The sequence below is a fragment of the Mesocricetus auratus genome, unplaced genomic scaffold (genome assembly GCF_017639785.1).
Source record: "Mesocricetus auratus isolate SY011 unplaced genomic scaffold, BCM_Maur_2.0 Super-Scaffold_6730, whole genome shotgun sequence".
NCBI lineage: Eukaryota > Metazoa > Chordata > Mammalia > Rodentia > Cricetidae > Mesocricetus > Mesocricetus auratus.
In genome coordinates this window covers 63,108,711-63,131,957 of record NW_024429184.1, presented here as the reverse complement: position 1 = coordinate 63,131,957, position 23,247 = coordinate 63,108,711, and the positions used below count along the sequence as shown (strand labels likewise).

Below are 23,247 nucleotides of genomic sequence, written 5' to 3'. Positions count from 1 at the left end.
AGAGAAAAAAGAAATCAGGTTTAAAACAAGAGTAACACGAACATTTATTTTTCATTCCTTCTTCATCCGCATATAAGTTTCCTTTCCCAATTGGTAAGGGTTAGCTGTCAACAAGAATCACAATTTCTTTGTGCCCTGGAAGTGATTTTGTCTGGCGCTAGAAGTATTACCTGGCATTTGTCATGTAGTCATCCAGGAAAGAAATGAACCCTAATGAAGATGGAACATTAACACATACCAGAAGACTTAATTATAATGCATTAAATATTTAGCTAGAGTGAGCTTGCTTGGGTGTGGTAACTTATTCCTAAAATCCCAGCACTTGGGAGTAAAGAAAGGAGAAGCAGGAGTTCTAGATCATCATCAGCTACACCACAAGTTCAAAGCCAGCTTGGGTGGTCTCACAAAAAACAAAGAAAACAAAAAACAAAACCGGGGTAGAGAGATGGCTCAGCAGCTAAAAGCACCGACTGCTCTTGCGGAGGACCTGGGTTCAACTCCCAGCACCCACGTGGTGGCTTGCGACCACCCATAAACATAGTTCCAGAGGATCTGATGTTTTCCTCTGGCCTCCATATGCACCAAGCATGCAGTACACATACATACATGAGGCAAAACACTCATGCGCATAATTAAATCTTTAAACAAAACATTTTTGTTGTTGATCTGAAGAAAACCGTTAATGGCTATAGACACTGTTTAGCTGGGAGAGGAACGGTCTTCTTTTCTCTTATCACAAGATCCAGGACTTTTTATTCCCAGTCCTGAGCTGCCGGACTCCCACAGCACACCTCGGGTTTAGAGTTTCAGACCAACAACTCCATTTTTTCGATTCTCGTGGAACAGAGCGACCATCTGCTCATGTGACCCGGAATACTCAGAGTCCTGGTGTTCACTTGGCTCTGCTCTCCGGGTCTTTATGGAACTTCATGTGAGCACAAAAAGCTTCTTGATTCATGAAGCCTTTCCCACAAATACTGCAGGCGGCACGGTCATCCTTGTGAGAGCGCCGCACATGGCTGTCGTGGGCAGCGTGGGACGCAAAGGGCTTACCACAGTGCTTACACTTGAAGGGCTTCTCGCCGGAGTGCTGTCTGATGTGCGTGCGCAGTATGCTGGAAGCAGTGAACTTCTGCAGAGGGCAGAAACAGAAGGAAAAGCAAACTCCCACGGCTGGACAAAACAACAAGGGGGATCATTTCACTGTAATGGACACATCAGCTTTTTGTTTTTTTAATGAGCACCTCTGATTTTGCCAGGTGGTAGGAGCACATGCCTTTAATCCCAGCACTCAGAAGGCAGATCTCTATAAATTCGAGGCCAACCTGGTCTACAGCGTGAGTTCTAGGACAGTCAAGGACACACAGGTAAATCCTATCTTAAAAGGGAAAAAGAGAGAGAGAGAGAGAGACTCTGATTTTAAGTCTATATAGAACATTTGTGACTAATTTTAAGTCTATATAGAACATTTGTGGTCAACAGCAGTGACTGGAATATAAACAAACAAACAAGTGATGACTGGGCAGGTGAAACGACTCAGCAGGTCAAGAGTCTGCCACCAAACCTGATCCCTGGGGCCCACGCGGGAAGAACCGATTCCCCAAAGTTGTGCTCTGGTCTCCCATACGCATCACGGCACCTGTCTCCCCTCCTCCTGGATATATATACACAACATTAAGTAAACTAAAAGTAGTTTTAAAAGGACAGACTTTTTTCATCCTGGCCAGTTTGAGTACTAGATAGTAGAACAATGCATCTTCAGAAGTTGTTCACAGGACTGCTAGGTTAAAATGTGGATTGTTAGGCTGGGGTTAGCTCAGTGATAGGGTACTGTGCTTGCCTTGCAATTCTGAGTTCCTGAGTTTGAGCTCCAGTATCATAAAGAGGAAAAAACAACAACAAAACCCGCTGTCAACCTTAACCCTAGACGGTGTGACCCAAAAGAATGTAAAGTACAATCCGAGAGCAGCACAGAAACATCAATTCTGGTTTTGGAGCCTGATAAGGGCCCAACAGGGTCTCACTATGTGGTTCAGGCTGGCCTTGAACTCACGGGCAATCCTCTGCCTCCCGAGTGCTGGGATTACAGGCATGTGCCATTATGCCACACTCTAAAAGGGCATTCTGAGTGTACTTGAAGATGAGTGGCATTACTGAGGAAGAGGCTAATTTTAATTGGTTTTCCTTCTTTTTGTTTCCAGTCCTTGATATTGGTGGTGGTCTCTCTGTAGTGCCAAGGCTGGCTTTGAACTCCTCATCTGCCTGTGGTTGCTTCCTCAATGCTGAGACTACAGGCTTCTACCACCGTGTCTGGCTTCAACTATTCATTTGAACTTTGACTGTAGATTTGTAATAAGTTGTAAAATGTAGTGGAGATCCGTGTGCCTGTCACCCAGATACCTCGTTGCTTATGTTTCTCAATATCACAGTACAATTTACAAGCAAGACGTTGACACTGGCAGATGGCTGGCTGGGTGTGGTGCCTGTCGCCCCAGCTCTCCTAGCAGAGGAAGGGGGATGAAAATTTCAAGGCTAGTCTCAAATACATATGAATTTGAGTCCAGCTTGTACTATATAAAGCCATGCCTCAAACAGCGGTTGTGTGGGGGCAAACTAGATGGCTCCTCGGTTAAGAGTACTTTGCTCTCCCAAAGGACCTGGGCTTGACTCTCGGCACCCCCAACCATCTGCAGCCCCAGTTCCTGGGGGTCTGACAGCTTCTGGAATGCATGTGCTACACACACAGACAGACATGCATGCAGGCGAAACACCCACATACATACAATCTAAATGGATAAATGAGACTACACTTCTATTACAAGAATCCCCCCATTCCCCTTTTCAGCCACACGGTTACTTTCCTTTTTCATTTCCTTAGGCTGTCACAACCACAGATGTGTTCTCGGTCTCAAAATCTTGACATGCATGAGTCATGCTCGTGACCCTCCGGGACTCACTTTTCCCACCCAGCACAACTCTCAAATATTCATCAAAGTATGTTTCCCAAAAGTCCCATTCTTCTCTTCTGTGTGATATGCAGCAGGGAATGGATACATCCCAGACTCATATCTGACAGTGGACATCAGCATTGGTTCCAGATTGAGGCCGTGATGTTTCTTTGCTGTTATTTGTTTTTTGAGATGGGGGCTTTGTGTTGTGTTATTTTTGCAGTTGTGTGTGTGTTACACACACGAGTATACACATATACATCAGAGGACAACCTGCAGTAATTTGTTCTACTCTTAAATTTTTGTTAAGGGGGGTATGAGTTAAATAAAAGCTACGGGCAGGAGAAGCTGGCTCTCTTCTGCCGTGTGGGTCCTGGATATCCAGCTCAGGTTGTCAGACTTGACAAGAGACTCCTTTACCCACTGCACAATCTCACAGGCCACCTCGGGTAGCCTGACTGGCCTCAGACTCACTGGGTAGCGAGGCTGCTGCTGAACGCCGGGTCGTCTTACACTCTGGGCTTGCATGTGCCTGGGTTAGACTTAATGGTTTTTTTCTCTCTCTGGGAAGTTTGGCAGTTTCTCTAAGACCCCCTTGTGGTGGTTTGAAGGAAAATGATCCTAAAAGGGAGTGGCACTATTAAAAGATGTGGATTTGTTGGAGTAGGTGTGGCTTTGTTAGAGGAAGTGTGTCACTGTGGAGGCGGGCTTTGAGGTCTCATATATGATCAAGCCATGCCCAATGAGATGGACCGTTTCCTGTTGCCTGCAAGTCAAGATGTAGCTCTCTCAACTACTTCTCCACACCACGTCTGCCTATATGCTACCTGTCACACCACGATAATGGACTGAACCTCTGAAAATTAAATGTTTTCCTTTAGAAGAGTTGCCATCATCATAGTGTCTCTTCACAGCGATAAAACCCTAACTAAGACACCTCTCTTTCCCGTTATAGCATTATTGTACTAGGGCACGAAAATGCCAAAGGACAGAGATAAGTCTAGAGCGCTACTCTCCAATAGGGCTGTGCTCTGTGGCTGTGCTGTCTGTGCACATTGTACCGTGGCTTCGGACACTTAAGTTTGGTTAGTGAAACCAAGGAACACATTCCCTACTTATTTCCCCTTCTGTTTGTTGGGTTTTTCTCTTTTTCTTCTTTCTTTCTTTCTTTCTTTCTTTCTTTCTTTCTTTCTTTCTTTCTTTCTTTCTTTCTTTCTTTCTTTCTTTCTTGCTGTGTAGCCTAGACTGGCCTTGAACTCATAGTCATCCCACCTCAACCTGAGATTGCAGACGGGCTCCGCTGTGCCTGGGTGTTTCCTCTTCTGTGCTATCAAGCAGCCGCACAGAGTAATAGCTCCACATCGGACAACACAGATGCATTTCACCAATTAAAACGGGAGACACTTTATACTATTCCTGAAACATGCTCCAACAATTGTCTTTTCCAGAATCCAAACCCCTATTGCTCTGTGTTCTGTGATACAAAAATCTGCACCATCCCCCTAGAATGATTATCAGGGTATAGTAGTGCACACTTTAGTGGTTACAATTCTTCAGACACAACGATGCAAGTTTTATATTGGCTGACTGATGGAACCCAACAACTACAACTTCCCCAATTTTACCAAAGAGGAAACTTTTCAAGGTTACACAGTCAGGTAAGCATTGAAGGCATGGCTGAACATTGGCTAAGCCTGTACTCTTAAATTCTTTTAAAATTATTTTACTTTATCTTTTTGAGACACGGTCTCACTATGTAGTCCTAGCTGGCCTAGAATTCACTGGAAATGTCAGTTGGTTGGTAATCAACTATTTACCCAAGATGAATTATGTCAGGTTTCATGTTTCCAGTTACAGACAACTGGCACCAAGGGAGGTCAGGTCGCACCTACCTTTGTACAGTACACACACTGGTACGGCCTGTCTCCAGAGTGGACTCTCATGTGCTTGTTCAGGCTGGAAGACTGCGAGAAACTTTTCCCACATGTTGAACACTAAGGAGGAAACAAAAACTAGAGTTGGAATTTCATCTTCCCCCAACAATTCTGTTTCCACATTATGTTTTTCTAGGGGTGAGAGAAATTTTAAAAACCTATTACTTATTGTTTAGAGAAAGGATCTTGTTTTGTTTTTTGAGACAGGGTTTCTCTGCACCTTTTCAACCTGTTCTGGAACTCCCTTTGTAGACCAGGCTGGTCTCAAACTCACAGAGCTCCACCTGCCTCTGCCTCCCAAGTGATGGGATTAAGTCTTGTGCCACCATTGCCCGAGAGAAAAGAGCTTTCTGGCTGCTCTAGAACTCGCGCTATGTAGACCAGGCATGCCACAAACTCACAGAGATCTGGTGTCTGACTTCCGTGTCCATGCCTGTCTACAATTTACTTGATTATTAGCATGTGTATAGGCATGTGACATGGCATCCGTGTGGAGATCAGAGAACCTTCAGCTGGTGGTTCCCAGGAGCCAACTTCGGTTGTCAGGCTTTCAGGGTAAGCATTGTAACACGACATTCTGACAGTCCAGGAACTCTTCCCTTTATTCCGTGCACACCTGTGGATCACCAGGCCCCTGGCTGAACACACTGGGCTTGCCTGAGACAGCGAGCTCAAGCCAGCTAGAAGCTGCCTCGGGCCTTCCTAAGGGTAGAGATTGCAGAGCTACCACACATGGCAGGGCAGAGTTGTCAAGCACATACCCAGAATCCTTTTTTTGTTGTTGTTGTTTTTGAGACAAGGGTTGCTCTGTAGCTTTGGAGGCTGTCCTAGAACTCATTCTGTAAACCAGACTGGCCTCTAACTCACAGAGATCCACCTGCCTCTGCCTCCCAAGTGCTGGGATTAAAGGCGTGCGCCACCACTGCCTGACTCCAGAATCTTTTAATTAGTGGTTGTTGCTCCATGGTGTAGCACTGTTTAGCAAGTGCTCAAACTGTATTCAGTCCCTAGCACCCAAACAGAAACTGAACCAGACATTCAAACTTCTGTGTATATGTCTGTTTCTCTTGAGTTTTCTACTTCTGGTGAAATCAGGTACAAATATTGACTTAAAAATTAAATAAATAGCCGGGCGTTGGTGGCGCACGCCTTTAATCCCAGCACTCGGGAGGCAGAGGCAGGCAGATCTCTGTGAGTTCGAGACCAGCCTGGACTACCAAGCGAGTTCCAGGACAGCCTCCAAAGCCACAGAGAAACCCTGTCTCAAAAAACCAAATAAATAAATAAATAAATAAATAGGGCTGGAGAGATGGTTCAGTGGTTAAGAGTGCTGACTTCTCTTCCAGAGGACCTGGGTTCAATTCCCAGCACCCACATGGCAGGTCATAACTGTCTGTGACTCCAAGATCTGACACCCTCATACAGATATACATACAGGCAAAATACCAATGCACATAAAATAAAAATAAATAAATTATTAAAAAAACAAAACAAAAGCCACAAGTTGTGGTGCATGTCTTTAATCTCAGTACTTGAGAGGCAGAGGCAGGTGGATCTCTGTGAGTTTGAGGCCAAACTGGTCTACAAATCGAGTTTCAGGACAGGCTGAAAGCTACAGAAAAACCCTGTCTCGGAAAAAAAAGAAAGAAAGGAAAAGAAAAATCTATTGACTCTCTGAAAAACCACAGGAAATGCATGGTCAGGCTTTCTCTAATGACCTTAGATTGATAACTGTCTCCTGTGTTCAGGAGTGAATTCCTTGGTAGAGATGTAAAACTCAGGGTTAAGCAATGCTTTTGTTATGGTAGAGGAGGAAATGAACTTGTGGGAAGAGAAGAGATCCAAGAACCGTGCCTGGGGAGATGGCATAATGGATGTTCGAGCGTAAGGACATGAGTTCAAATCCCCAGCACTCATAAAAAATTGTGTGACAAAGCAAACCTGTAACCCCTGGGCTGTGGGAGGTGGGGGCAGGAGGATTGCTGGGCTTTGCTGGATGCCAGGTTCATGGACCCTTTCTCAAAAGACCATGGCAGGAGATGATAAAGGAGAATTAGACCCCAAACAGACCTGTTGCAGAGCACAGTCCAACTCAGAAATGCTAAAATGTGGGAAACTACAGACCTTAGCCTTAGTATAAAATGTCTTATCAAATACTACTAAAAGGGGCTGGAGAGTCGACTTGGTGGTTAAGAAGACCAGGTTCAGTTTTGAGCACTAATGTTGCGGCTCACATCCGTGTGTAACGCCAATTCCAGGGGACCCAATGGCCTCTTCTCACCACTCAGGGTCCTGCACTCACATGCACAAACCCACACATATGCACGTAATTTTAAAAGTACTGTAACAAAAGCACGTGGTCCCATCCTTTCTTTACGGACGAAGTTGATTTCGCTGGCATCATTACTGCTTCTCATTCTTACAGGACCATGGTTTGTGACAATGACTTTCCTCTGCAGCTGTGACTACCTAATACCTGAGTGGATGGGAAAAGCTACACAGTTGCCTAATTCCTTTCCCAGCCTCCCGTACAAAGCACCGCCCCTCCGTTCTAGACAACCCCAAGCCTCCTCCGTTGTGAGATAATCTTTTTGTACACTGTGAAGACATGTCTCTGCCTAAGACGCCTTCTGATTGGTTTAACAAAGAGCTGAATGACCAATAGCTGGCAAGAGAGAATAGTCGGGACTTCCAGGGAGAGAGGAACTTGGGATGAAGGTAGGCATTTGGGAGATGCCAGCAAGTCAGACATACAGAATGGAAGAGACATACAAGCCACATGGCAGGATGTAAATTAATAAAAATGGTTAACTAAGTTATAAGAGATAGTTGAAAACAAGCCTAAGCTAAAAGTCATGATTTCATAATTAATAATAAGTCACCATGTCATCATTTGGGGGCTGGCGGACCAAGAGACTGACTGCACTTTGGGCATGTTTTCTAACCCGGGGGGTCAGTGCCTACCTCTGCGTTTCTCCTGTCCTGACACAAATCCTGACCCAGGCCCATAATACCATGGTGAAGCAGACAGACATCAAGTCCTCCAGTCAGCCCTGGGAGCCCCTCTCCATGTGCTCGGGAGGCTAGGGGTGTGTGAAAATAGAATCTGAAGACGAACATCAGACCACCAACTGCTCACCAGGTAGGGCCGGTGCCTCTCGTGGACGTGGAGGATGTGAATCCGAAGTCGGTCCCTCTTCTCAAAGGATCTTTGGCAGAAAGAGCATGGAAACTTCCTGTCCCCCTTGTCCACACAGGGAGTATACTTGAGGTGCTTATCTCTGTAGTATTTGTAGGTAAATACCTTTCCACAGCGTTCACATCTGTAACCTTCGGCAGACTCTGTCAAACACAGGGGTGTAAGTGCTGGAGGGTGTGTTAGCCACATTCGCTCTTCTTTACAATCTCAAACGGGATTGCAAAACCATAAACAGCCAGGCCTAGTGGCCCATGTCTGGAATCCCAACACTTGGGAGGCAGAGGCAGAGGCAGGTGGATCTCTGTGAGTTCAAGGCCAGCCTGGTCTACAGAGCAAGTTCAAGGACAGCCAGGCCTGTTATGTCTTGAGAGAAAGAGAAAGAGAGAGAGGGAGAGGGAGGGGGAGAGAGAGAGAGAGAGAGAGAGAGAGAGAGAGAGAGAGAGAGAGAGAGAGAGAGAGAGAGAGAGAGAGAGAGAGAGAGAGAGAAAGGAGGGGGTGGTAGGGAACACTTTAAACAGACACCAGAGCTGGGTGTGGTGGCACACCTGTGAACACAGGCAGAAGAAGAAATTAGGAGTATAAGGCTAGCTTTGGCTACACTAGGGTTTCAGGTCACCCTGAGCTATACTAGGCTTGTCTTTAAAAATCAATCCCAAAATCCCCATAAAAAGACAAAACAAACAAATCCCCAGCCCGAGCTACAAGTTCAAAAGTGCCAGCAGAACACCATAACCAGCTTCCCGGGCTTCGGAGTGCTGCCCACTCTTGAGTTCACAGTTCACTGCTCTGAACTCTGTGAAAATGATTCCAAAGCTAGAATGTTCACCAAACAAAACAGGGTGAGCATCTCAGGGTGGGCAGGCCTGTGATCTCGGCGCTGGAGAGGTTGAGCAGGAGGATGAGGCCAGCCAGTGCTGCACACTCAGGCAAGGTCTCTATTGGACAGCAGCTTGACTTCTCAGTGTACACTTACTGAGTCTGAGCCACAGCAGGATAAACCTTTTTGTCAATGGAGAAGGAAGGAAGAGGACAGGAGTTAGAGACAAAGAGGTACCAGATCCAGGTGTGTTTCAGGAGTCAGGGCAACACCGCAGTCAGGGAAGACCAAGGTTTTCAGGTGAGTTTTACTGTAGCTCAAAACAGAGACAGCTCACTCCCTGAACAGGAGGTGCAAATGTGCTGGACAGGTGAGAGGACATTTCCAAAAGGACCACTTAAGATGCTCTGAATTCTAGCACCAGAGACCTGACTGTTTGCCCTCCAGGGAGCCAAGAGTGAACATAACCAAGAATCTGCAGAAAAAGCAGGCCTTTAATCCCAGCACTGGGTGGGGTGGATTGCTGAATCCAAGGCCAGCTGGTCTACAGAGTGAGTTCCAGGACAGCCAGGGCTACACAGAGAAACCCTGTCCTGAGAAAAACAAAAACAACAAAAAAACCAAAATTACCTCAGGAACCCCTGAAACTGACCAGATTCCCCTATTCCTGCCCCAGTAGAATAAGCCATAAAAGCTGCCAGTCCCTCTCAGTGACAAGGAAAGCTGGGATAGGCCAACGGCCTGGAAGGGGTTTACACCAAGCCAGGCACCTGGAAGGGACACTCCACCCTGCTGAGCTGCCTGTAGGCCATGCAGAGTGCTCACACAGGTTCCCATGCTGGGGTGGGCTTGGTGATTCAGCTGTGTTTGGGTCATTTCTGCTCCATCTCTGTCTATTCAAATAACCCACTTACAATAATTCAGAGTAGCCTTTTCCAACCTTACATGGGAAGGCACCCACCAACTGAACCAAATGCCTTGAGAAATGAATTTGATTTTTTAATTTTTCTGTTATGTGAATTGGTGCATTTTGTCTGCATGTGTGTCTGTGTGAGGGTGTGTTATCCCCCAGAGGTAGAGTTTTATAGGCAATTGCAAGCTGTCTGCATGTGTGTCTGTGTGAGGGTGTGTGATCCGCCAGAGGTAGAGTTTTATAGGCAGTTGCAAGCTGTCTGCATGTGTGTCTGTGTGAGGGTGTGTTATCCCCCAGAGGTAGAGTTTTATAGGCAGTTGCAAGCTGTCTGCATGTGTGTCTGTGTGAGGGCGTGTGATCCGCCAGAGGTAGAGTTTTATAGGCAGTTGCAAGCTGTCATGTGGGTGCTGGGAATTGAACCCAGCTTCTCTGGAAGAGCATCCAGTGCTCTTAACTGCTGAGCCATCTCTCCGGCTCCAGGGATTTGATGTGAGACAGGATCTCCCTGTGTAGTCCACACTAGACTTGAACTTGAAATTATTCTGCTTTTACCTCCTAAGTATCAAGGCCACAGGTGTGTACCATCTCTTTCTTGTATTATCATCTCTGGAAGCATTGATCTTGGGCTGGGGTGTGGATCAGTGGGAGAGCACTTTCCCAGCATGCTTCAGGCCCTGGATATGGTTCAATCCCACATCATAGCAATAGAACAAAAAAGAATCATGTCAGCAGAAAACATAGGAAGTCACTTGTAAGTCTTCTCAATAAATGAATTTTTAACCGCTGCCTTCCATACACTATCCAAAATGTGTCATGGTCTGGTCGTGGTGGTGCATTACCTTTAAGCCCAGCACTAGGAGAGAAGCAGGCACAGACCTCTTTTGTTGTTAGAGACAGGGTCTCCTCTTCAGGCCAGGCTGACCTTATGCTTGTAATCCTCTTGTTTCGGCTAGGTTTACAGGTGTGAACCACAAGTGACTTTGGGTTTCTTCTCCATTTCCCACAGAGAACCCATTGCACATCTTTGTCTAAATGTCCTTTTCCACGTGTGTGTCAGAAACAGTTGAAGCATTTTCTGGAAGTGACAGAAACGGACTTTTCCTTGGTTTGGCACTGCTCTCTCCCATACCCCCAAGGTCTTCTTCACTCAGACCACGGAAGAGCCTGTTCATGGCTTCCTGCCTAGTCACCAGTAGAAGTCTCCTATTCATTGCCGCCTCTGGTCCAGAGCTTGAGTCACCTTCTCTCCCCCTCTGCCCTGTGGACTGCTATTTCACTCTCTTTCCTAATGCAGTTACAGTCTTCTTCCTTCAATCTGAACACACCGAGAGCAGGAGCCTGGGGGATTTACGGTCCTTCCCTACACTGAAGGGTCTAGCAGGAATACAAGCATGGTGATGGTGATTGATGGACACAGCTCATATGTTGTTTTACCTGCTCTTTGGGCCATTTATTAAGCTATTGAGATGCTGCCTTACTGTACACACAGTACTTAACATTTCCTCCCACCTAGTAGGCCAGTAATTCCCAAAGTCTTGTGTCTAAAAGCTGGTTGGACCAGTGATTTTCAGGAATAGCTTTGAAGCTGAGTGTGGTGTCACACATTAAAATCCCAGCATCCTGGAGGCAGAAGCCTCAAACTCATGCATTTAAGGCTAGCTTGGTCTACATAGTGAGTTCCAGAATAGGCAGAGCTACTTAGTGAGACCCTGTATCAAAAAAAAATCTAAATAAAGCCAGGCAGTGGTGGTGCATGCCTTTAATCCCAGCATTCAGGAGGCAGAGGTAGGTGGATCGTTGTGAGTTCAAGACCAGCCTGGTCTACAAGAGTTAGTTCCAGGACAGCCTCCAAAGCCACAGAGAAACCCTGTCTCGAAAAACAAAAACAAAACCTAAATAAATAAATATCAAGTTCAAAGCTGGGCATGGTTTTGCATGCCTGTAATCCTACCACTTAGGGGTTGGAGGCAGGGAGATCAGTTCCCCCATCCTGGACTACATGAAACGTGTCAGGCAAAACAAGCAAACTCAAATTCAAGCCTGGAAATCAGTTGAGTGGCACAGCACCTTGGTAGCATTCTAGCATAGTCGAGGACTTAGCTCCACCCTTGTAAAAATGACAAATTCTAGAGACTCATCCCTATAGTGGGGTGGTGGTCCTGTCTCCGTACCACCCAGATGAGATCCAGGGGCAAGCAGCTTCCACTGGAAGCTGAACAAGATGCATAAAGTCTCATGCCCCACCCCTGACTAGAACTAGTTAGCATCTCTACAAAAGCTCCAGACACACATACACACACACACACACACACACACACACACACACACACACACCAAGCTTAACAATCAGGAGCACCCCTGTAATTCCAACACTTGGGAGGCTGAAGCAGAAGGTTCTGAGTTCAAAGTCAATCTGGGCTAGACATCGAAACTGTCTCAAAAAGAAAAAGAATAAAAGGGGGGGTGGCATTGAAAGCTGAAGCCTGGGCCATCATTTCTCAAATTTACCACAATTAAAGCTCATCTTAGATGCTAGAAAGTGGTGTGTTTTTTATTGTTGCTTTGTTTGAGACACAATCTCATCATGTAACTCTGACTAGACTGTCTGTCACTGCACACTATTTAGATCAGGCTGACTTCAAACTTGAGAGATTTGCCTGCCTCTGCCTCCCAGGAATTAAAGACTTGTACATCCACACCGGATCTAGGGCCTGGGAGTGTGTGTAGCTCTCAATGGTAGAGTGTTTATTTGTTCAGGACGCAAGAGGCCTCAGCTGAGAAAACTACAGTTTTAATGGGCACTCTGCTTCACGTAATGTATCTACATAGAACAAAAGCATAATAACGCCTTAGTATTTCTTTAAGTGATTCTCATCAATATTTCCCATTCTAATTTCTTTTTTTTTCTTTAATGCTGGTCTCAATCACTAAATTGATTTTTCCACCCTTAGTAGTTACTGCAGCCCACCATTTGAGAAAGCTGGCCTGAGCAGGGATGAGTCAAACTGGCTTACTCACAGCACACTGGCATATATTCATTTATTTGACTTTTATTCTCAAGAAAGGGTGGGAGTGGGGAGATAGAAAGAGAGGCTGTAGAAAGATGGCGATGCCCCACCTCTGCTGGGCGGGGCCTCATTCTTACAAATCCCCTTACTAGGATCTCCTTGATTTCAGTTGGGAGCCATTAGGGAAAGAGTTCAGTTCTTACACTAGTAGGTTCTCACTGGATGGGGCAGAGGAAGACACTCACCCTCAGAGGGCTCAGACAGCTGCTTGCCTTGCTCAGTGGCCTGAAGGCTCATGGGAATTTCCAGAAACTTCTCATAGCAGTTCCCATACCACACGAGCAGCTCCTGGTTCTGGTGGATCTCTCTGCAGCTCTCGTAAAATATCTGCCCTTGGTGCTGTACTGCAGCCAGGTTCTGCTCCTTGGGGAAGCGTGCACAGTTGACATAGGACATCCAGTTCCCAGAACCTTTTCCATCGATAAAATGGCTTAGATTGCCATCTTCAAAGATCTAAATACAGTAAGACATGAAGTTTGCTTTTTGTATTTATTTTGTTTTGAGACAGCATCTTGCTATGAACCCAAGGCTGGCCTCAAACTTGTGACTGTACCACAGTTTCCTGAGTTCAGGGACTGTAGGAGCACACTGCCATTCCCAAATAGGCATGAACTTTTGGTTTTTACTTGTTCTCTTTTTGTGTGATCTATAAAATAAAATTTAAACTTTATAAACAAAGTTCCTACAAAACACATCTCTATAAATCAGATTTCCATATCAGAAGCAGTATATGAACTCCTTAAACTTAAGTAAACATTTCTTTTTTGGAAAGGGTCTTATGTAGCCCAGATGGGGCTTGAATTTAAAGTATAGTCAAGGATGGCCTTGAACTTCTAATCAACCCACTACAACCTCTAGAGCCTATGTGCCTCAGAGCCAAGAAATGAATCCAGAATTTTAGGTATGCCAGGCAAGCATTCTCTCCAGTCCCTCCACAGATTATATAACAACACACTTTTTAAAAGGATTCACGAGCCGGGTGTTGATGGCACACACCTTTAATCCCAGCACTCTGGAGGCAGAGGCAGGTGGATCTGAGTTTGAGGCCAGTCTTGTCTACAAAGCAAGCTCCAAGATAGCTAGGGCTACATGCGGAGAAACCCTGCCTCAAACAAACAAACAAACAAAAACAAACAAACAAAAAAATAGACTCATGCCCCTCTCCCCCCACCAGACAGGGTTTCTCTGTGGCTTTGGAAGCTGACCTGGAACTAGCTAGCGCTTGCTCTTGTAGACCAGGCTGATCTCGAACTCACAGAGATCTGCCTGCCTGCCTGGCCCATGCCTTTGTCTTAATTGTGTGGTTTTATTTTGTTTGTTTTTGCCCTTACCCATTCTTGACCCCTGAGTTTCTATGGTTAGCATATGTTTATTTTATAAGCAAGGATAGAGAAAATAAACAGGTTTCAGTTAATCCCAGCTCTTAAAATGGTGCTGATGAATTAATTATCTCTGTTTTTGTGTGCAGGCATCGGGATGGACCTGCAGTTCAATCCTCCTAGTGGAACAACCTCAGCATCCCTTCTATTTCATTGGAAACAACTGTTTGATTCAGGTCTTCCATATTGCCTGAACTTCAAATTACCTTCCTATATTCCAGAGAAGCTCAGGGTCAAGGTTTTTAGGTTATCTGGTATATTCTGACAAATGGATTCTGTAAATGAAACACCACTGCTTTCTCCCCAGCCTCCCTTAGACAGTCACAAACTTGGAAAGTGTCAGGTTTGTTTTATTAACCCCTGGCTCATTTGATAAGAAAGTAGTATGAAAATCTAAGCTTTATTTTTTTCCCATAACACCTTTTGAACACTCTCTCATATTTAAAGCACTAGATTTTGTCCATAAAATATAACAATAGTGTGGTAATTCTTTAAATATATATTCCATAGCTGTTCTGTACACAATAAAATTACTTCACCCACTACGAAGAAGATCCCAAGAAGAGTGGTGTCCTGCTGGAATGAACACCCATTGCCTCTCTCAGCAGGGGCAAAGCTCGAGGGTCCCAGCACCTCCCGACCTCAGGTCACCCTCACCAATTTCAGCAAACCCACCGGAAATGCACTTACCTCCCACATCCTTGAGTTGTCCCTGTGAGTCTTGACTTCGCTGGCATTGACCACTTTCCCTTGAAAGGGTCCAAACCTCACCCCCTCGGCAATGAAGTTACTACAGAACACGCCGAAGTGTGGGACATCACCAAATGCTGTCTGCACGAGGCAGAGACCTAGGCGAACCCAAGGCACGGGAGGAAAGGAAAATGAGCCCAAGGATTCAGCATCAGTTCTGAGAAATCAACCCAGGCAAGGAGTGCAGCCTACCTTCCGGAAGTTGAAGGGAGTCTTTGTCCAGAATTTTAGGAAGACCGTTAGATCCTAGAAAAAGACAGCCTTAAATTATTCTAATTAACAATAAATGTGCAATGGGATGAGTTACCTTCCTGCGCCCACTCCTCCACTCGGATCAAATGTGTATCTATCCTTCATTGTTGTTCTTGCTCTTTTGACACAGCCTTTTCGCTTAGACTTGCTCGGCTGATACTCAGAACACCCTTTGGGCAAGGTTTAGTGGGTAATGCACTCCCCTTTGCAAACTTGAGACTCAGGAGACAAAGTTTTCCCAAAGACAAAAGCTGCCGAGTATCTTCCTCCTAGTCTTCAGAGCTCACTGAAACCAACCTCAGGAATTACACAGTTAATCCAGTTAATCGAGGAAGACCTGAGAAGCCAGGAGCTTCTGACTGATACCCATCTGCCCTAAATTAGGTCCACTTTGAAGTCCTCTTTTTAACACTGTGTGGCCCAGACCTGTTCCCCCCGACTCCCCCCCAGACCCTGGATGTAGATTTCCTTACCAGAGCTGTCTGGAGGGACCAGGATGCCTGAAACTGCGTGGTGTGTGCCAGCTGGGTGTCCTGGACTAGGGATGACTCCATACAGAACCAAGCGCAGTTCTTCCTCAGTGAAGTTGAATCTAGGAAGTGGCAGCTCCCCCTCTCTGTTCAGGGTTTGAGGGATCGATAAGGACTGGGAGGTCTTCAGTCCCTCAGGTAAGAGGGAAGCAATGACCGGGGGTGACGGAAGAAAATTTCCGGTTCTGTACCACGGGCCTCTGTTGCTTTGGCCCCTGAAGGGGACTAAATCTTGGCTGCTGGAAGTGCTGCGCGTGAACCCGGGGCTGTCTAGAAATCGTGGTACCTCGGGAGTGAAGTGAGGAGTTGTGTACCATGGTGACAGCTTGTCGTACCAGGGCAGATTGTAGAGTGGCTCGCTCTGCACAGCCAGACCAGGGTTCAGCAAGGGAGGAGCCATCCGAAAAGCATTGAGAGGGGCCGTCGCCTGGGATCCGGGCATTGCAGCCGCCAGCTTCCCAAAAGGTTGAAAATCCTCCTCCGAGGTGGCAAGGTTCCTGTAGTGGCTGCAACCCGGGAAGGTCGTGTAGTAGGCAGCCAGGTGCTGGTGGCTACTCTGGGACATATTCACCTTGCCCTGGGCCTCACTGTTTCCCTGAAGTGGTAGGGCCATCGCAAGCTGAGCTCCACGGATCTGCGGGAAACCGAGGCTGCTGAGTGCAGGGGTCCTAGGTGGTCTTACCTACTTTCCTACCCCAGCCAGTCCCAGGTCAAAGGTAATGGACAAACTTTCAAATTCAATCCTGCTAACCCTAACGCGGGAAAAAAAAATGCAAAGGCAAAAAAACCAAACGCCTCAATTATCTAACGAAAACTCTGTCTCAAACTCGCCCTACTGGAAGGTTCAGGCTCAGGTCGCCTTCTCCTTTACTCCCGAAACCACCTGGGTTAAGAACTGCTGGGTTCCAATACCTGCCGTTCACCTGACTCCCAAACCCGGCTCCTGCAAAACGCATTTCAATTCCGATTCCCTTTTTACTCTCAGTTTAACAACACGCTCCTCCTGGGTCTCTAGACACTTCTCCGTCCAGATAACTAAGGCAAGACCATGCACCGGCTTGGAAGCAGGCAGTGTCTCCAGAAGTTCTCGAGTCCCTTGCAGAGATAGAGGGAGTGTGGGCTCTGTCTGGGACGTGCAGCGCAGACCGGGCTCTGACCCGATTCAGAGATTCGGAGCGCCAGGCGTTTGGCTAGATTCTGGCAGTTCCTGGTGGTCCCAGAAACAAGGAGAAAGAACAATCGGTCGGCACTCGATGCCCCTCTAGAGATCCACGTCCAGAGTCCTGTCTCGCCACATCTAAAGTCTCCATAAACCCAGCCAGCTCAGCCCAGACCGCCTCTGGGAACCCAGCGATGACAAGTCCCAAGCCAGGCAGCAAATAGATGACTCAAGGTCGCCAACCCTCCCTCCGCCCCTGGGGTCCTAGCCCTGAAACGCGTCTTAGTGGCCGCGGAGACAATTGCCAAGGCTGGGGAGTGAAGTCCCATCAGGGTGCGTGAGTCTCAAAGACATGATCAATGAGTCCAATAAGAAATGCAACCAGGGTCGTGACTCAGAAGTTAAAGAACATGGGGTCGGGAGAAGAGGTCAGCCACCACGCAGGTCTCCGTCTATCTCCCTTGAGCCTCGGAAGGCGCCGGGCTCCAAATCCAATGCAACTCGGGAGATGGAGAGCAAAAATTCAATCATGAAGTTAAAAAAACAAAACAAGAAGATCAAAATAACGCAAAAAACAAAACAAACAAACAAGAACCCTGCAAAACGAATTTAGATGGCCATTGTAGCTCACCTTTCCGGGCCCTGCTGGAAGCCTGGAGGCAGGCACCTACCTGGCGGCACTGGTAGGGGCCGCACCCGTTGGATCTCAGGACCCTAGACTTCCGAAAACCCCCGAGGGCTGCGCCAGCGTTAAGAGGGAGTGTGCCGACAGGGCCTCAGGTCACTTGGAGAGCGCGGCAGTAGAAGAGGTCAGGCCCACGACGACCCCCTGATAGCCTTCTCCACGCCCATTACAGCCATTGGCCGGCGCTCGATTCCTCCCCAGAGATCACCCACTTAGTTCAACAGTTCTCTAGACCTGTCCCTGGAATCCTGCGAAGTGCTATGGCCCATCTTGCTCTGGCAGGCGCTGTTGCTGCTCCAGGCTAGCGAGTAGTGTCAGGGAGCCAGAGTATGGCAAATGTCGCCCAGGGCCAGAGCGTGGCAAATGTTGCCCAGGCTACAATAAGCCCTTCTGTGCGCACACCCGAGTGCGAACACACACACACACACACACACACACACACACACACACACACACACACACACACACACCCTCAACTGGAGTTGTGAGAACCGAACAAGCTTTACCCAGGGGCCCAAGAAACTCCTATGCGCAGTACACCCTAAACCGATGTAGGAATCCCAGAGCTTCAGGATACTTATACACAACCCCTACCCTCTCCACAACCTAGACTGGATAGAGGTTGCCCACGGTCTCCAACACACAGGGAGGGAGAAAGGAGAGAAGGGGAGGAAGGAAGAGGGAGGGACGGGAGAGAGAAAGAGGAAGGGGAGGGAGGGAGAGAGAGAACTTCCCGGAGCCTGGCCAGGAAGGGGTCTTGCCAGATCTGGGTGAGCCCTGTACTCCTGCCGCTTCCCAGGACCCGGAGATCCTTCAGTGGCTTTTACTTCTTGGTGACCGAAAGCCAGGTTCCCCACACCACACCTCCTCAACTCACCTTTCAGAAAGTGGATGGCGACCTTGACCCGAGGCTCTGAGAACCTAGGTTCAGACTTGTACCTAGTGCTCAACGACCGCGTTTTGTTCCCGTTACCAGCGATGAATAGAGTGAAAGGAGAGCTTAATCCCATTCACATTCGCAGATCAAAGCACCTAGGGTGGAGAAAACCACAGCGAAGCTGGTGACCTTGGCCAGGTTCCTCATCACTCCAGGTACCACTTCTTTGAGGAACTGGGCTGTTGACAAGTGAGGGGCGTAAGGGGGACGGGCGATGAACGAAGGGACGCAAACTCTCACCTTGGGGAGGATAGTGTTTTGATTACTTGCTATACCTAGAGAGAGGTTAAGTGGGAAGCGTCTACTGCCTGGGTGACACCACTCGCGGTTCCTAAAGGTAAAATGGGGGTCCTCGGGGTCCCTTCAGGGCCTTCGTGAACTGATACTGCGGCCTGTGTCCCTGATGAGGCAGTGCCTGAGACGATCAGGAAGGTCCGTGGCTTTAAGACTGCGGGCTCATGAGGGCTGTGGTCTGTTCTCCCCGGGCTGTGTACCATTCTAGGACATCAAACGCTGTCGTGATGGCCCACAAAGACATGGCTTAGTGGTTGGGAATTGAACCCCGGTCCTCTGGAAGAGCAGCAGTCAGTGCTCATCACCACAAAGCCATGTCTCCAGCCCTGTTTTTCTTAACATCTAGTTGTCACCATTCCTCATGAGTATGTTAGGATCAATACTATTCTTACAGACAGCTGTCTGGTATTTAAACTGTTGCCATTTTAACATTGTTCGAAGCAGTTTCTGGGAACAGTTATACAAGTATCAATGTATACTTCCGCAGTCAGCCTTGAAGCAATTCCTAGATATGAAACTGCTGGCTTGCCCGATTCCACACCAAACTTTTATTTTTATAATTTTTATTAGTTCTCTGAGAATTTTGTACAGTATTTTGATCATATTCACCCCTCCTACCCTACTCACCCCAAGTTGTGTTTTAAAAAACAAAAACAATTGGTGGTACATGCCTTTAATCCTAGCACTTGGGAGGCAGAGACAGGTGGATCTCTGTGAGTTCGAAGCCAGCCTGACCTACAGAGCGAGTTCCAGGACAGGCTCCAAAGCAATATAGAGAAACCCTGTCTCGGAAAACAACAACAACGAAAGCCAGGCTTTGTGGGACTCATTTTTAATCGTAGCACTCAAGAGGCAGAAGCAGGCAGATCTCCCAGACAGCCAGGGCCACACAGGGAAATCCTGTCTCTAAAACAAACAAACAACAATGATAAAACAAAAACCAAAACATCAAGATCAAATATTCTGGAATGTACAGCCCTCCACTAGACCTTGGTTGACTTACCAGTATCAGGGCTCCATTCCCCTCTCCATGCTGGGATCTATTGTTCATGCTGCCACAAACACTGGGAGTCCAAACTACATAAACCTGTTGTGTCCAGAAGAGTGCCTCTGATTCTCGGAGTCTTTCTGTTTCATCGCACCCCAGGCCCCCCGGAAGACAGGTGCAGTATGTGTGCTGCAGTCAGGACTAAGCATTCTCAGAACCTGGTTTTCTTCAGCTTGGCCAGTTGTGTATCTCCGTGTTAATCTACAGCAGTCCTGTCTAATGCCTTGACCCTTTAATTCAGCTCGTGTTGCGGTGACCCCTGAGCATAAAATGATTTTTATTATGATTTCAAAACTCTAATTTTGGTACTATTGTGAGCTGCAGTCTGTGTTTTCTGATGGTCTTAGGTGACCTCTGTGAAAGGGCTCTTCAATTCCCAAAGGGGATGCATTCTATGGGTATAACTAATGTCATTAGCAGTCACTTAAAAAAAATATGTCCAATTAACAAAGTAGTAGTAATAGGTTCTCCTCTAGGGTCCATGAGCTGTCTATTCAGATTCTTGGTTGGATATGCACACAGACCTTTTGTTTGCTTTTTTTGAGAGGTGCCTTTCTATATTGGCTGTCCTGTAGCTTGCTACACAGACTTGGTTGGCCTCCAACTCACTAAAATCTTTCTTCCTCTGCCTCCCAAATGCTTGGATTAAAGGTGTGCACCACCACACTGGCCACACAGTGTTTAAGGGTCGAAGTACACTCCGGCCCTATAAAACTCCATGGACTCTGGTTCGAAACCTGGTGGAAACACTCTTATATTCTTGCCCCTGGGTGTTGGTGGCGCACACCTTTAATCCCAGCACTCAGGAGGCAGAGGCAGACGGATCTCTGTGAGTTTGAGTCCAGCCTGGTCTACCGAGCGAGTTTCCAGGACAGCCTCCAAAAGAATACAGAGAAACCCTGTCCCGAAAAACAAACAAACAAAAACTCTATGGAGTATATGTTTAACTAAAAGCTAACATTCATTTGTAGAAAAATGTGTTGTTGTTTATCTGTTTTGACACAAGGTCTTGTGTAGCCTAGGCAACCTTGAAATGGGTGTATAGTTCGGGGTGACTTTGAACTTCTGATCCTCTTTTTTCCAGGTGTCCAGTATGGCTCCCCTGTCTCTGCCACATGCATCGGATATTTATGTGGGTTTCTAGGGGGCCACACTTCATTCTCATGATGTGACTCACCTCCACAGAGTTGTGTGAAAGAAACACTGACCTATCAAGAAATACACACTTTCTTACATTTACATACACACATCCTTACATTTACACACTTATATGAAATACATCCTCACTGTACCATGAGCTTGGACAGAATTGTTTGAAAGAAACATTTACATACATGAAATAATACATACATCCTCACTGTACCATGAGCTTGGACAGAATTGTTTGAAAGAAACATTTACATACATGAAATAATACATACATCCTCACTGTACCATGAGCTTGGACAGAATTGTTTGAAAGAAACATTTACATACATGAAATAATACATACATCCTCACTGTACCATGGATTTGGACAGAATTGTTTGAAAGAAACATTTACATACATGAAATAATACATACATCCTCACTGTACCATGGACTTGGACAGAATTGTTTGAAAGAAACATTTACATACATGAAATAATACATACATCCTCACTGTACCATGAGCTTGGACACTTGCACAAAGCCAGTGTCACTGCTACTACGAAAATGCAAATGGTTGAGGTGGTCCACCTGTAACCCAGGCAAACAGATACTGTGAGTTTGAGGACAGCCCTGGGGAAAAAGAAAACTAGTCAACTAGAAAGTCCTTTAAGTCCCTTCCCAAGTAACCCTTGCCTCACTCCCACCAACAGCTGTTGCGTTCTCTCTCTGTCTCTGTCTCTCTGTCTCTGTCTCTCTCTGTCTCTATCTGTCTGTCTCTCTGTCTCTCTCTCTGTCTCTGTCTCTGTCTCTCTCTGTCTCTCTCTCTCTCTGTCTCTCTGTCTGTCTCTGTCTCTCTGTCTCTCTCTGTCTCTCTGTCTCTCTGTCTGTCTCTCTCTGTCTCTCTGTCTCTCTCTTTGTCTCTCTCTCTCTCAGAGTTTCCCTCTGTAGCCCTGGCTGTCCTGTCCTGGTGCTCGCTCTGTAGACCAGGCTGGCCTTTAACTCAAGAGGTCATCAGGCCTCTGCCTCCCAGGTGCTGGGAATAATGGAGTGAGGTTCAACCTGTTAGCTTTCAAACCCAGGACTAAGTGCCTGTTTAACATATCAAAAGGGACCTGGGCTGAGGTGCCTAATTAACATATCAAAATGAACCTGGCCTCCAAGTTCTCCCTGCGTCCTTCAGTCCCTACCTGTTACTGGGCCCTCCTGGCTGGCATATCCTATCCACTACCAAGCCCAGAGGCTGGGCTGCCCTTCTCTATATGATCCAAACATTTTGGTTACCCACCCTTTTTTGTACCTTTGGGCCTCCTGGCTTCTGCACCTGGTCCCCCTCTCTCCCTTCTCGCCCCCCCCCCCACATGGCTCAGGGTCATAGGTACTCTGGAGTCTCTCAGTTGTCCCTGGCTATGCTCTCTCCACACATCTATAATAAATCTGTACCAACCCAGGCTAGTCATGTTCCTTTCCTTTTTCATTCACCATGCTGAGACAGTAGGTATTCTTGAGTGAACTGCCAAGGCCTTAGATCTCTCCTAGGGAGTTTTTATGCATCCCGAAGGAAGCAAACAGCAGCCAGGCTACATTCCTACTCCTCTGCAGGGGGCTGGATTTGCTGATAGACTGTTTGCACAGTATCATGCCTGAAGCCCAAAGTTTAATCTCTAGTAGGAATGACCCTAGAGGGTTCACCCATCCCACACCAACCCTTAATGGCTTGCTTTCCCAGGAGTGACAGACAACAGGTAAAGGCATTCTTAGCCACAGCTTCAGTGTTTGGGGTGGCAATCTTGTGATGATAAGGATGCTACCTTTTTTTGGGTGTGGTAGTGCACACCTTTGATCCCAGCATTTGACAGGCAGAGGCAGGTGGATCTCTGAGTTCAAGGCCAGCCTGGTCTACACAGAGAATTGCAGGACAGCCAGGGCTACACAGAGAAACACTTGTATTTGCAAGAAGCTGTAGCAACCCAAGAACACGCTCAGTTTGCATGCACATGGCTCCACACCTTTTCTTTGACGACTATATTCAATTAAAGCCTTCTATAATGAGTGGCTTGGATTTATTCCAGTTCACTGGGCTTGGGGTTATTATGGTGTCCAGTACTTTTGTAAGGGATTCCTACTTCAGGAAAATGACTGGACAGAACACTTTCCTTAGTATACAGACCATACTAGATGCTACTAGTAGTAAAATATTTTGAAG

At 46.8% G+C, this 23,247-nt stretch overlaps 1 protein-coding gene across 1 annotated transcript; it reads right to left on the bottom strand.

Annotated features, from left to right (window-relative positions):
* Positions 1-892: 892 nt before the first annotated feature.
* On the bottom strand, positions 893-16,403 carry Prdm14 (PR/SET domain 14). The gene is made up of 7 exons (XM_005066700.1): positions 15,734-16,403; positions 15,201-15,254; positions 14,949-15,106; positions 13,065-13,332; positions 8,022-8,224; positions 4,841-4,942; positions 893-1,132 (listed from the first exon to the last, which is right to left on the bottom strand). Exons 1-7 carry the CDS (start codon positions 16,401-16,403, stop codon positions 893-895), a joined length of 1,695 nt encoding a protein of 564 aa, XP_005066757.1.
* Between the last annotated feature and the right edge of the window lie 6,844 nt (positions 16,404-23,247).

What these genes read in the sequence shown, in the direction of transcription:
- Prdm14 (XM_005066700.1), bottom strand. Translation starts at nt 16,403, where the DNA reads ATGGCCCTACCACTTCAGGGAAACAGTGAGGCCCAGGGCAAGGTGAAT. An exon ending in GGTCCCTCCAGACAGCTCTG is followed by an intron (nt 15,255 to 15,733) that starts GTAAGGAAATCT and finishes GTCTTTTTCTAG; the next exon opens with GATCTAACGGTCTTCCTAAA. An exon ending in ACAACTCAAGGATGTGGGAG is followed by an intron (nt 13,333 to 14,948) that starts GTAAGTGCATTT and finishes TACTGTATTTAG; the next exon opens with ATCTTTGAAGATGGCAATCT.